The sequence below is a fragment of the Strongylocentrotus purpuratus genome, unplaced genomic scaffold (assembly GCF_000002235.5).
Source record: "Strongylocentrotus purpuratus isolate Spur 01 unplaced genomic scaffold, Spur_5.0 spur5_scaffold_2, whole genome shotgun sequence".
Classification (NCBI taxonomy): Eukaryota; Metazoa; Echinodermata; class Echinoidea; order Camarodonta; family Strongylocentrotidae; genus Strongylocentrotus; species Strongylocentrotus purpuratus.
In genome coordinates this window covers 14,269,189-14,283,711 of record NW_022145605.1, presented here as the reverse complement: position 1 = coordinate 14,283,711, position 14,523 = coordinate 14,269,189, and the positions used below count along the sequence as shown (strand labels likewise).

General features: G+C 37.7%; 1 protein-coding gene across 2 annotated transcripts in view; it reads right to left on the bottom strand.

The window, feature by feature from the left end:
• The window catches only part of LOC754170 (nuclear cap-binding protein subunit 3), a 60,862-nt gene that overhangs the window by 3,088 nt on the left and 43,251 nt on the right, over positions 1-14,523 (bottom strand). The window contains exons 5-10 of one of the 2 annotated variants that reach the window (XM_030991747.1): positions 11,335-11,523; positions 10,094-10,207; positions 8,858-8,983; positions 8,377-8,476; positions 6,601-6,722; positions 3,941-4,190 (exon numbers count right to left, since the gene is read on the bottom strand). In XM_030991747.1, the coding sequence (XP_030847607.1) occupies positions 3,941-4,190; positions 6,601-6,722; positions 8,377-8,476; positions 8,858-8,983; positions 10,094-10,207; positions 11,335-11,523 (901 nt within the window). Of the gene's footprint in view, positions 1-3,940; positions 4,191-6,600; positions 6,723-8,376; positions 8,477-8,857; positions 8,987-10,093; positions 10,208-11,334; positions 11,524-14,523 lie in introns of both variants that reach the window. The other variant, XM_030991746.1, reaches the window with a different exon arrangement.

The following is a 14,523-nucleotide window of genomic DNA, read 5'->3' as shown; positions in this document are numbered from 1 at the left end:
CCATTTACAGCAACCCATAACAGTCTGTAATCAAGGGACTCGTGCACAGAGCTGTCAAGTCATATATTTGCTGACATCCAATTGAAACAAAAGACTCATTCGGCTATTTCAAAGAACAAGAGAGGATATTGTTAAGTACTGTTACGAGAGATCCCAACCCTCCCATAGCATATCAGGGTAGTTGTGACATGCGCATCTACCCGTATGCGAGATGGGTCATACGTTAACTTATGGGGCTCCAACCAGTTCCCTCTCGTGTACATTCTCTATGGGAAGGAACTATTTTGGAGCACGGTGTAATGCCCGACCAATCAGAAGCAACTTCCGGTGACGTAACTCTCTCTCTCTCAAGTGGCTACAAACTCTCTCTGTGCAGACTCCCCCCTCCAGGCAGGCAGGCAGGCCTCATCACACGCACACACTCTCTTCCTCTACATCTATCCAACCTAATATCCGTATCTTATTTCACTTTGTAACAGATCCTCCTTCATTACTGCTGTCATAATATCTGGGTTTCTCAAAGGGAAAGCACGCTACTTAGGAAATATCGGCTCAAACTTCACGTCCTTGTACATGTATGTCCCATTTAAATCATTTTTTTCATTTTCATTTTCGACTCAGTACTTTGAAAGGCTGTTTGAAGAGTCAGATGGTACTTCATTTAATAAAAAAATACATTGCAAATACATGTAATGTTTTCCCTCTGTTATTTGTTCTCAGGGCTGGGGGGGGGGGGGGGGGGGGGGATGTCTATGTAATCTATCTAGAATGGTAACTTCTCACTTCAACTCATTCAAAATGTACTTTTCAATATGGAGTCTGAGCCGATGCCAAGTCTTAATATTTTTTTCCCATTTTGTGTCATTTCTCTCTAAGTTTATTTCTTTCTACCTTACTTCTACAAGATTTCAACAAACTCCAATTTCTTCTGATGAACAAAAGCAGTTTGCCTTTCTTTGACTAGTCCTACCACTGCCATTTGTTGCAATATCCTTTTAATCTGTTGATGTGTCTAATTCGAATTCAGAAAAAGAAAGGGAATCTATCGCTTCACTTTTATTAAGAACTTAGTCATCGCACAGCATGGCTCCAATTCTTGATTGACAGTTTCACTCTAATTAAATTGAGGAAATGTTTTCGAACTGACCAGATATTTCCACTTTCCTATCAGGGCGATTGCACACATTTTGCGGTTTGGCTCAATAACTTTTGATCTACAGTCCTAACATGATAAGAGATGCATGAATAGAAAAAGCAAAACATCAGCTTACACTATCAATTCCTGTTGAGTTACTACACGAACATAGTGTTTGATTACAGGAACTTTTACAAATGATAATAAGCATTAGAATCATCAAATTGGAAATATGTTTAAGGTTATTTTAGAAAAAGATTCCATGCAAATTAAGTCAATTTTCTATGCAAAATTATGGTTGCATTATTATTGGAACTGACAGTTCCTAACACAGTGTGCTTGAAATGGACAAAGATAGAAACAGAGATGAGGGTGGGTGGGGAGAATGACAAAGAGAAAGAGACAGAGAGACAAACAGAGAGAGAGAGAGAGAGAGAGAGAGAGAGGGAGGGAGAGAGACAGAGAGGGAGAGAGAAAAAGAGAGAGACATATAGAGACAAAGAGCGAGGGAGTGAGAGACAGACAGAGAGAGAAAAAAGACACAGAGAGACAGAGACAGAGAGGGTGGGAGCGATAGAGAGTGAGATGACTACTGAACAAGAAAAGCAAGTACAGTTGGAACAATTTCCCAATGCATTTACACTGACATTCTGCTATAAAGCAAAACATCACAAAACAGGTAAATGTCAAAAGTAATTTGCCCAATTGAACTTTTACTCGTCGTAAACTCAGCCAGCACATCCTCGGCAAAGCGCCGTTAAAGGCTCATGTTTCAACAGCGACACATTCAGGTCACATGACCTGGTATCATGGCAGACGGGATATTCCCTAATGGGTTTGCGCTCAAGTGGAGGAAATGAGCCCAATTTCCACCACAAATATTAGCTAGCTAGGTGTCCCTGGCGCCAAGCACGCGAGGTGTAACTCAGGGTGAATGCAGGCAGGGGTACTCAGCAGTGAGCTGCCTGTTACAACTCAAATGCATGTTTTACGCTATACAAATATATTGGAGGAAAGGGACAGTTCAGTCTTTGATTCAACATCCACTGTATACCCAACACGAACACATGTATGATTACTCTCAAAAATATGTAATAAAAACAAGGATAGAAAAGGGAGAGACTTGAGTTAGAGGGAGAAATAAAAGTAAAATAGAGAGGAAGAAGAGATGGAGTCAAAGAAAAAGGGAGAGAAAGAGATGAAAGCAGTAGGGAGGAAGTGAAGGAGGGAGGGATGGGGTCAGCAGAGGAAGGGGGTGAGGGGAGGGAAAGGAGGGAGTACGTGGGAAGAGAATAAGGAGGGGGAGAGACATTGAAAAAGAGAAAGAAAGAAAGAGTGACAGAGCTTGAAAGGGGAAGGGGAAAGAGATGAGATGGGGATAAAGAGTGAGGGGAAAAGAGAGAGAGAGAGAGAGAAAGAGAGAGAGGGAGATAGGTATAAAGATGGAGAGGGGGTTGAGAGGAGAAGATAGAGAGGGTGAGGAAGAGTGAGTGAGAGAGAGAGGGGGGGAGTAAAAGCTAGAGAGGTACAGTGTAGAGGAAGAGGGAGGGGAGGACTTGGAAAGAAATAAGGAGGAAGGGAGAGAGTTGGGGTGGGGTGGAAGGGGGAGACAGAGAAAGGAAAACCGAACCAAAATCTGAAGTCATACAGATGGTTTTCATCAAGCTTCCAACACTGTACTAACTATTTGATGGATGGTTATCTCACTCGCTAACTATCTTCCACATACCCACAGGAAGATGACCATTCAAAGCAACATTTCAACACACTTCTAACATTCTAAATATAAGACAGTGTGAAGAGGAGGCTCTCTCGGGAGAATGACATATTCAATCTCCTCTACTTCACCATAAATCTGTCCACCAACTCGTTTGTTCTTAATAAACTCCCCACCTATCTTGTATCAACATCTTTTATCTGACATTATGTTTATAGAAAAAGTGCAGCTTGAGCAGAGTCAAACTTCATTGTACAAAGATAAATGTACATGATACAGCTGACTAAATCTGAGGGAAAAGCTTGGCTACCATTTAAAAAGGTTGCAGAAATTGCAAGGCTGGCTAGAGTAAAATAAGCAGAATGATTGTAATAACTAATAAGTCAATTCGCAAATGAAGCGTGACAGTTTCATATTGATTGTGTAGTGATAGCAGTGTAAGGTTCAAAACAGGTAGGACAGGAAACAACAAAGGAAGGAATATGAGCGATAGGTGAGAAGCTCTAAATATAGACACATTATAACCACAAAGGTTCTTTGTTCCTTGCTGAATCTTAGGCTTTCTTTTCCTAACTAACAATAACTGACAATGGTATTTTTAAAGTGCATCTTAGAGTTAAAACATGTGTGCATCAATATCGGAAGATATGAGAGGGCAGGGTGAGAAACTCTGAATATAGAAAGACTATAGACATAAAGGTTCTCTATTCATTCCTTGCTGAAACTTAATCTACTCCGCAGATATTCTTCCTACCTCTTTGATGGCAGATAGATCGCTCACAGTGGTTTTCTTACAGGCATTTTAGAGTTAAGCATTCATGTGTGCATCAATATTGGAAGGAATAGGAGGGAGAGGTGGGAAAACTCTAAACAATGAAATCTCACAAGATCCCATTATTGTACATCTTTGGGGGCAGTTATTTAAGAATGAATCAGTCACGAATGGAAAAAAAAGGATTTGAATCTAAGTAAACTTGCTTTTCTGATGGGAATAACATCACAGACAAGATGTGCTGAAATGGGTTCTGGGGAAGAAAGAGTAGAGCCACAGCTATCAAAAGTCTTCTTTATTTTCCATATGATCTTACCTTATCTTCTTAATCTCGTCATCTATCTCATCAGCGTACATTCTTCTTGACACCTTATGTCTGCCTTCGTTCCCATCTCTCAACGCATGCCTGACTTCGGCCTCCAAGTTGGCCCCTTCCTCCTCCTCCTCCTCCTCCTCATCATCGTCCCCGGAGCTCCGGCCAGCCTCGTCTTCGCTGTGTGGTGGTTGGAGAGGTGAGCGGTGCTGCCTACTGGTCTCTCGTTCTCCTAACCGTCTCTCCAGTCTCCCTGAAAGAAGGCAATTAGAAAGATAGGATGGTAAGCAAGATGTGTGTTTATCAAACCATGCAAGTAGTCTAAATGTCAGTAAATATATTTATGTGATCATTTATGTGATCATCATCACAGACATTTCTTCTCTGAAACACTGGGGACAAGTTAAGATAAACTTGAGTTCCGGTGAGGAAAGTGCATAATAAAGAGAGGATAGTTTCAATCAATTCTGAATCCCTTCTCTTACATGTACACGTGTATTCTAATAGGATGTTTGAATCCCTAGACTAATGAAAAAATAAATAAATGAAAACGTGACAGATTCAATAAAAAGCAAAATAAAAAAAAGGGAGCAGCATGTGGTATTTACAGTGAGCTGGTACAATACACCCATTTCCTCATCTTTCTCTGCTCATCACTCAGCTATCAATTACACAATTTCTACCAAATTCATTTAGCATGAATCATCTATTTGAAGTCTTAAACATGCTGGGTAAGTTTTGTTTCATCCTGTGAGAATTTCTGTTATTCCCCAACTCAATATCACTTTCACTTAATTCCTTATGGATACAATGTAGAGCATATATATGCATAATAATATCCACCTTGCATACACTAATAATTTCCACATCAGGTCAGCTTTCAAGATGCCCCCACCTCCCACGACCTGCCAATGACATTATAAACCAGGTCATGGTCCAATCTAAGCTTTCCCACCCCATACCAGACCTTACACTGTCAACTAAATGACCTAAAGCCTTGCCTTTGGTATAGCAATTAAAGCACACCCACTACACAAACAAGACCTCCGTAAAACAGGATAACTCACCGGTCTAAAAATACCCCAATGATCTCATACAGTTACACACCAACTCCCTTAGGTCCATTCAGCCTGGCGCCAAACCCAATCTAATAAGCCCCAGTCCCTAACCAGTCCCTAACCTTCGCTTCAATGCTTCAATGACTAATATTACACTCATAGCCAATCATATAGTCCAGTTCCAGTGACCCATACACACTTGTTGGTGTGAAATGGGCGACCTGAATTTCGCTCTGGGCTTTATTTCTGTCAAAGATAAAGATTTAGGGTTGCGATTTGGTTTCAGAATAGATGGAGGGTTGACTATTAAATTCCCCTAACCCTTGCCTTTGCTTCAATGACTAATATTACACTCATAACCGATCAAAGTCCATTTCCAGTCACCCATGCACATTTCTTGGTGTGAATGGGTGACTGAACACTTGCTCTGGGCTATATTTTACCTCAGATTTAGGGATAAAGCTTCAACTGTGAATTGGGTGTTTGATTAAGTTAAGGGTTAGTGTTAGACTAGAATCAAAGCACTGCAACTGCATACCTGTGTATCATCTTAAACTACTAAGATTCCTCTTGTGTCATTCAAACGCAAATTAAAAAGGCTGAAATTATATTCTATTAAAATCAATGTTATCACCTAATTTTCTTCCTGCTACCCAAATCTTAGGCAAAAGCAATAAATTTCACAGCAATAATAAAGCTCTAAAATATGCAGCAAAATAAAAACAGACTAATTTCTTTCCACGAAACAAAACTGACTCTCTTTGATAGAATCTTGGCACTAGGATTAACAACCTATTCTCTTAAGGAGCCGATGAAAGATGTTTTTAGCCTGAAGCTATAAATCTTTCCTCTACTTGGTTTATTAACAGTTCACCGTCAACTGACCGTAGATGGATATGACCTGATTGATCTAATTCCTGTAGTCCCAATCTATTACTTTCCATGTGTGGTTTAATCTCTTTTAGCAAACGGCTTAGTATTCTAGATATCATTTTGACGAGACGAAAACATCTAACCTTCCCCCTAATTACCAGATAATATACTCTTCATTTCTTACCAGATAATTACCAGATAATTACTCTTCATTTCTTACTTTAGTCTAGAGATGCAAACATGATAACATTACTTAACCTTTCCTTGTGCTCCTTTCAATAAGATTTATTACACAGAATATCACCTACCACAAAACGTGACACTCGGTACCCAACGTTACCCAATGTAAAACAGAGAATATTAAAGAGCAATGAATGGAGTGAATAGGGGCAAGAATTGAAAAGAGGTTTGGCAGAGTTTCCTATCGCCGGAAATGATGATGCTGACCATTATCTTTGTTGCATTTATCATGAGTAAAAGAAATGAAAAGGGTATGCATCATTCCTGGGTATTTAAAAAAAAAAATCATCTTTTTGAGCCAGAAGGGCGTAAAAGAGTACGAGTTAACACCTTTCTGGGTCCAAATGAACAAACATCATGTTAACAAACTTTTTTCAATGTTTTATTGTATTCATCCATGACTATTCATCCTGTTTTTACGGTACCATGGGACACGATCAACTAACCAGGGATACTGCAATTCCTACAACGGAAAATGATGCAGGTACTTACCAGGTACTCTGCGTTTCCTAGGCCATTCCTCCTCGAGCTCCCTCTCTCCATCGGAGTCGTCCTCGTACCTTCTCTTCCGTGCCTGTCCTGGGATGTATTTGCCCTGCCGGATCTTCTGTTTCCTACAGATACAAACATACATTTCATCCTGTACATTATTGCATTCTGAAACAAGGTGCTTCCGCAGTGTTTGTTCAGAGCCAGAAGGGCACTCACTCTATGTATGATCAAACATGTATGAGTAAGCACCCTCCTGGCTTGTATCAGATGATAAAACAGCCTCTTAGCTCGAAACCAACACTAAACCACCGGAATTCTTTTTTGTTTTGAATATTTTTTTCTGGAAACTACAGATTCCAAGCACCCTCCTGGCTTGTATCAGATGATAAAACAGCCTCTCAGCTCGAAACCGACACTAAACCACCGGGATCCATTTTTGTTTGGAATATTTTTTCTGAAAACTACTGATTCCAAGCTTTTAAATGATATGTAACGCTTTAGGGATACTCCAATAAAACCACCTTGGATGTTATGTTTTACTTAGCTTCTACAGTTCTACTGTAAAGAAGAACCCTATTTTCAGCATTTTCTCTGTTATCTGATTTCTGCCTTATCTGAGGTTAGACACCTAGGGTTACATGTTCAGTTTCAAAAGTGTAACAGTCTTTCAATACTACCTAAAAGGCAAATATATCTTTCCTCCATCAAGTCTAGTTTTGGCAGTATCCATGATACACATTCAAGTAGCACATCAGTCACAAGATTGTCTTATTCATCATATTGGTTGTTGGGACAAGAACACGTACAAAAAAACAAATTATCAATCAGAAGAAAAAACTAAGAAATTCCATTTAATCAACCAAGGACATTTTCATCAAAAAGCAACCCACCTTTTGACTAAAACTCTAATTTATTGTATTTGAACATATCTTAAAATAGGCATTTTTGAGCAATACATCATGGTGCTGTTTTAATTACATGTCTTTAACTTACTGAAGATATGAAGGTTGATTGAATCAAAGCAATTAAATCATACCGTCAAAATACCATCAAATGCCTGACAATTTGCAAGATAAACTTTGTTCACCCACCCTACATTCTCAATAATCCCTTGGGTATATGCATTAGCCCCATCCATAATTCATGGCACAGAAACAAACTGCATCTTTGTCTGGAAATGGGACATCGGATCATCCCTTTTGATAAATTGAAGGAAACTCCCATTTGGAACGAATTTGGGAGAAATTTGGGCAAACTTTGATTTTTGTGTCGCGAGTTAATGAATCAACCGTGCCACGTGCCAAGTATAGGGCAGCAGCTGTTAACTCAGCTCAATGAATTACTCGGATGATAGCTGACTTCTTTGTCTTCGCTTTAAGGGTCACTAAATATCCAATTTAATGTGTAACCATACGAGTACGATAATACGTGTATATGGCAGAAATGTAGACATTCTTTTAAATAAGCAGGAACACAAACAAAAATTGTAAATAAAGTTCTTTTAAATGTACGTATGTGTGTGTATAGTATACATCCACAAGCATTTCACGTATGTAAATAATCAGAGATAGAAAGAGAGAGAGAGAGAGAGAGAGAGAGAAAGAGAGGGAGAGAGAGAGAGAGAAAGAGAGAGCGAGTTAGTGGGAGTGAAAGATGGTGTGCGAGAATAAGTTTCAGAGAGAGAGAGAGAGAGAGTAAGGGAAAGGGAGAGGGAGAGAGAGAGAGAGGGAGGTGGAGAAAGGGTGGTAGAGTTTGAGTGAGTGTTTGTCTACTTACATCGACTGTGTAATAATCCCCCTCATTCCACCAAAGTTAGGATTGCCATACTTGATGTAATATTGGCTGTGTTTGTAGGCTCCGCTCTCTTTTACATCATCTGAAAAACAAAGATAAAATATGGTTAAAGCCAGCTGAATGGATCTGGGATAGAAAAAAAGGTGATCTGTTTTGATGGTATAAAATCATCAGATTTATTTGATGAGGGGATCCTCATTTCCCATTTTTTTTTATTACAGAGATATATTGTTTTAATCTTAATAGATCACTATTCAAATCAAATAAAATAGTTTCTCATATATACATTACGTAATTTAACAATGTGTGACCAAAATAAGTTTCCATGTACAATATTCTTGTGAATTTTTGGATTAATAAAAGAATTGAATTGAATGGAATTGAATACAATTTGCTAAGCTATCAAACTGAGCCAAATTCCAGTATATAAAGTCCAAACAGAAATATGGAGATAATAGCTTACCCCTCGTAGCATACCGCATGAGTATCTCATCTCTCCCTCTCCTGAGAGCCTCTTCGTGTGTGATGTCTACTGGACCCAGATCTTCGTCTCCTAACTGAATGCCCTCCATTCCTTCGTCTCTTCTGCCTGCTGCAACATCAAAAATATAGTAATAATTATCCATTCAAAATTCGAAATTCAATATTAAAAATTAAAAATTAAAAATTGAAAATTAAAAATTAAAAATTAAAAATTAAAAATTAAAAATTAAAAATTAAAAATTAAAAATTAAAAATTAAAAATTCAAATTCAATATTCAAAATTTTAGTCGCAAATTAGTCATCCATGCTGCCAAGTGGGCAAGCATTTTGAATATTATTAAAGGTCGGTAGGAATGAGAGGTTGCGTTTTATATTGTTCTTTTATTTGGCCAGGTGCCTGTAATCTCTTAATACCAACGATTGACAACTAGTCCTTTGATTTTGTTGTTGACATGTGTACATATCACGTCATTTATATTTTATTATATGATCCATTATAATTTATGTTGATACTATGTGATGTGTAGTTTGAAATGAAAAGGAACTTTAATGAAGACCCAAAAGAGGTTTCTAAGAAGGAGAATAACCATTTTTCGCAATGGGACATGTCAGAATTTATTTCCAATGATATACTTTAGGTGTTGGTTGGAGACAAAATCTCAGTTAAGAAATATGCAATTCGATGAAATCTTTTTGTACAAACATGAGCAGAGTAGACTGCAAGGTAACTCACATGGATGTAGATTGTGAAGTAATCTTAAAAGATTAGAAATTTAACAAGTTAAACATTAAAGAATTACAAAAATAATAAAACGTTAATGAAGTGTTTATTCTTTTGTTTATTCTTTTACATAATGTAAAACACCGGAGTGTTGGCTCAGTCAGTAGAGCGTCCGCCACACAACCGGGAGGTCGTGGATTCGAACCCCGGCCGCGTCATACCAAAAGACGTTAAAAGATGGGAGTTGTTGCTACCTTGTTTGGCGCTCAACAATAAGGGATAGAGCAACGTCGATCTGGCGCTGCTCAGTGGCTGCCGGGCTCACGATCAATTGGGCAAAAAGAATTTCCGTTTATTATAATGGGGAATATCATTCTCATGAAAATTAATGAAATTAGTAAAACTAGAAAGCAGTTTAGTCTTACTCAGACACAAATTTGAAAGCAAATGTACCACCCATCAGCTGGAAAATACTAAAAGAAGGATTTTAATTACCATAGTTTGAATGTGAATTGGTGGTTGAGGTGGGGATGATTCTGGCGGCAGGTGGTCGGACCTTCTCACCGGTCTCTCGATCACTAACCAAATCTACACCGTCTTCATCTTCATCTAAAGAGAAAAAATGAAACCGAGCCTTACTAAACAATGCTAATACCGGTACATGTATCAACATTTCATTCTCAATGAGCATACATGAAAACTTTTAGTGATCTTTTAATCGCATATCAGTGATGTTTTAGTTTAACCTTTTAATGATATTTTAGCCACCTTTTAATGATATCTTAGCCACCGTTAAGTGACATCTTTATAGTCACCGTTTAGTGACATTTTAGTCATCTTTTAGTGATGTTTTAGTCACCTTTTGGTGATATTCAGTCAACTTTTAGTGATATTTCTATAGTAACCTTTAAGTGAGCTTCTGTCATCTTTTTGATATTTTAGTCACCTTCTAGTGATATTGTAGTCACCTTCTAGTGATATTTTAGTCACCTTCTAGTGATATTTTAGTCACCTTTTAGTGATCTATTAGTCACCTTCTAGTGATATTTTAGTCACCTTTTAGTGATCTATTAGTCACCTTTTAGTGATCTATTAGTCACCTTTTAGTGATCTATTAGTCACCTTTTAGTGATCTATTAGTCAGCTTTTAGTGATATGTTTAGCATCTTCCAATCCAAACAATTTGAACTAAACAGCTTACATGAGCAGTAACGAAAAAAAAATTGTTAATAAATTTGATATCCATCTTTGTCAGTAAATTCCCCAATTCATAAACAAACATTGAAATCCTTCTATTAGATGATACTGCATGTAGTACAAAGGTTGAACAAATATTTAAGCATACCAACTACATGTACTTTATCAAGAAATCTTGATAAAGACTTCTTAACATGTATAATGTGTCCACGCAGACAAGATTTTAAATATTTTAGAGCAAATAACTGTAGATACAGAATTTGAGTCTGACAAAATGAAAAACACAAACTTTGGATTGGTTTCTTTTCATTTACTGTAGCTATTGAATTAAGTATGGAATTAAGTAATTTGGCTAATAGTACAGGGTCAGGTGCTATTCATAAGCCACAAATTTCAAATATGGACCACTAAATTTGAAATGTAAATGGGGGGGGGGGGGGGCTTGGGCATGCATAAAGGTCCAATAAATTTCAATCTAGGGACCCTTAAAAATTACAAATTAGTATGGACCCCTCCGCAGGGTTTGAGGGTGATCTTACCTCCTCCCTCTTCCATCGGCTCTGATTCCAGTTCTATCCTAGGTTCAGGTTCTTGGACTGGTTCTGGCTCTAACAGATGCCTGGACTGGGCTAGGTTCTTCAGGCCCAGCTTGAAGTAGCCTTCTCTAGGCTTGCTCATGCCTAGAAGGGCCCTGGCGGCCGAGTGCGGGTCCATCCATACTATATTACCTGTACGAACAAGAAGGGATTATTAAACATACATAAATTACTCTTTATAAAACATGTGAAACAAATTAATAACCCATCCATATAAAAACAAATATCTAAAAAAATATACAAAATTATTAACAATTTGCAAAAATAACTTTGAAAAAAAGAAGAAAAAAAAATAACATATACTAAAAGAGCTCTAGAAAACGTTTACAGTGGTGGAAAATTCAGAAAAACACCACATCAAAAATGTTGCCAGATTATCTCACATTGTACCTCCAAACAGCTAGGTTGACCAACATTATTTTCAACTCAGAAACACACAAGATGATTTATTTTATTTTGTCCGTAAAAAAAGACAAATAATCCTTGCAGATACCATTGTATAGTCTATTCTTATGAAACAGCATACATTTTGAGCTAAAAGAGCTTTTGATCTATAATCACTGTGCGTTTCCAAGCTGCCGACAACCTCTTTGAGTGTCAATAAAGTTTGATCCTCTACCTAGCATCCAAACTCCCTGAATCATATGACTCCTATAAATTCAGGCACATAGCCCTCATTGTCAAAAACTAGTCACCTGGAAAAAGTTTGTTGTCAGTATAACAAACAAAAATGGAATAAACAAAATACCTATCATGACAGCGCACAAAATGCATGTTTACTGATGCATGTCACTCCCACTTCTAATAAAAAGCATGGACCTTGGACCTATAAAATGATAATCATCATGATATTGCATTTTCGATGAAAACCCTGATAACAATACCTAGATTTAGATGGAGATATAATACATACTGTAAATATACTTTTTGTTATCTTATATGTTTGTAAAGCTATAGATACTGTATATCATTGAAATGATAAGGAAACATATGTCTGCGTGTCTTTTACAGAGAACCCTAATTTAGCAACAACCTTTATATAAAGACCACATTTCCCCCCTTGACAACCTTTTCGCAAAGAAACCTGTACATAAAGACCATCTGCCTATGAAGACCACTTTTCCTGTCACCTATACAGATTTTAATGTATACAGTAGTTTAAAAAAGGAGTGCTTAAAAGATGATGGACTACAATAGTTCCATTACATAAACAATATTATATCCCTCATGTATAGTTGTTTGCATTGCGATTGTACAGAGCACGAAAAAGGTATAGATAAGTGCTATCTACCTGAGATAGTACTTATTGTAAAGTAATTTTTTGCTGCTACCCCACTTGCCCACCGTTGCCCATTGAATATGCATAGCAAAGTAGGTTATGCGAAATGTCAAAGTCAATGTCAATGTCAAATGAGCGCGCATCGACTGTATTACATGTATGCATGTTGCGCTTTGTAAAATCTAGTTGAAGCTAAACTGTCTGCAGAATCAGTTCTTATTGTTATGTAAAATTCACTTTAAATAGACCTTATTGCCGATGTGGGATATAAAACAAATATTAACCTCCTTTACTCGCGCAATGGATACAAACTATCATCGCCTCGGTGATCTCGGGGCTACCATTACCCTCGTAGTCGATTAATATTTGCTTATCACGCCATCCCCCACATGTCCACACCTTCAATGACAAATTCGCACTTTGATTAAACATTATTTTTCGGCAATGACTCAAATTCACAATGAATTTCTTTGACAACAAGTTGTCCTTTTGAGTTCTGTCATTTATATTTTAGTAATTGTATGCAAAGTAGTGTTTGATCATTTAACAGGAATGCAAACATCACTGAATCAAGCCGCGGCTATGGCACTAAAAGTGTATGTCAATTTCTTGTACGAGCAACAACATAATTTTCAAACAGGAATGATTCCTATTATTTGGTTGGTTAGCTGATGGTTTGTCTTACCTGATTGTTAAGAAAGCAATTGTGTATATATGCTTGCATTAAACAGCCAGAGAATTGAAGTCTTTAAGTAATCCTCGAGTGACTTGGTAATGAGGTAGAGCATCAACTTGGTTTTGAACCTGGGACCGCGCGATTATGACACCACTGCTCTACAAATGGGCCATCACCCCTTCTTGAAGAGAGATGTTCGATCCTAGTATTCCTAGAGTTGGTTTTATGTGTTCATTTCTAATATTCCTAAAGTTTGTTTGTTCATTTCTAAAATAACAAATTACATAACATGTAGCCCTGTTTATGTCTGTCGTCAGGTCTGACCGAAGGAGACTGTGATTAAACACACGGAAGGATGGCACGGGGAGAACTCTATCTCACCACATCGCATCAATAGAAAGGTCTCTCAACGACATCAGACAATGGGGAAGCCACCGTCTCAATGCAATCATAAATTTGGCGGAATCGGTGTCAGATTGTAATTGGAAGGGATATGATTTTCTCCTTGATCGTTTATTGTGAAACATAATGACATATCATGACTTAATTTGTGTCAATTAGATTAACAAATCATTCTGCACCCTCTCAGGTCTCGTTATGTAGTAAACACCCGCAGGATCCATGTGCGGTCAAATATTATTACAGGAATTATCAGCTTCTTGCATATATAGTATTACATAACCTAAGTCAGCCAAATACCTCAGAATACATAGCATACAGACTAAGAATTCAATAAACTTCTGTACTAGCAGGTTTACGATTATAAGTACATGTATGTGATCACTGTGCTGTTATGGCGATTCGGGAATTACTGCTAGGCAAGACTTGATAAGTTGTAGAAGTATGGTAGGCATTAAGGTCTTGGGCTGTTGCAAATGGTCATGTAAATGAAATAAGCGATAGAAAATTTTTCTGGCAAGACCTAACTAACTCTCTGTAACCATTTAAGATCTGTCCCATGACCTTTCTATTAGAGTATATGTGATTGCCAGTTGCCGATTATTGTTTGCCCATTGTCTCAAGGGCTTTAGACAACACTCAAACAATTAATGGTTCACAATATATTCCCAACAATCAAATATAGAAAAATTAGTCTAGAGAGCCCATCACTGGAAGCCTTGAATACAATTTTCAACCAAAAGAACTTAAAAAAACCATCTGAAGTCCTATGTTACCG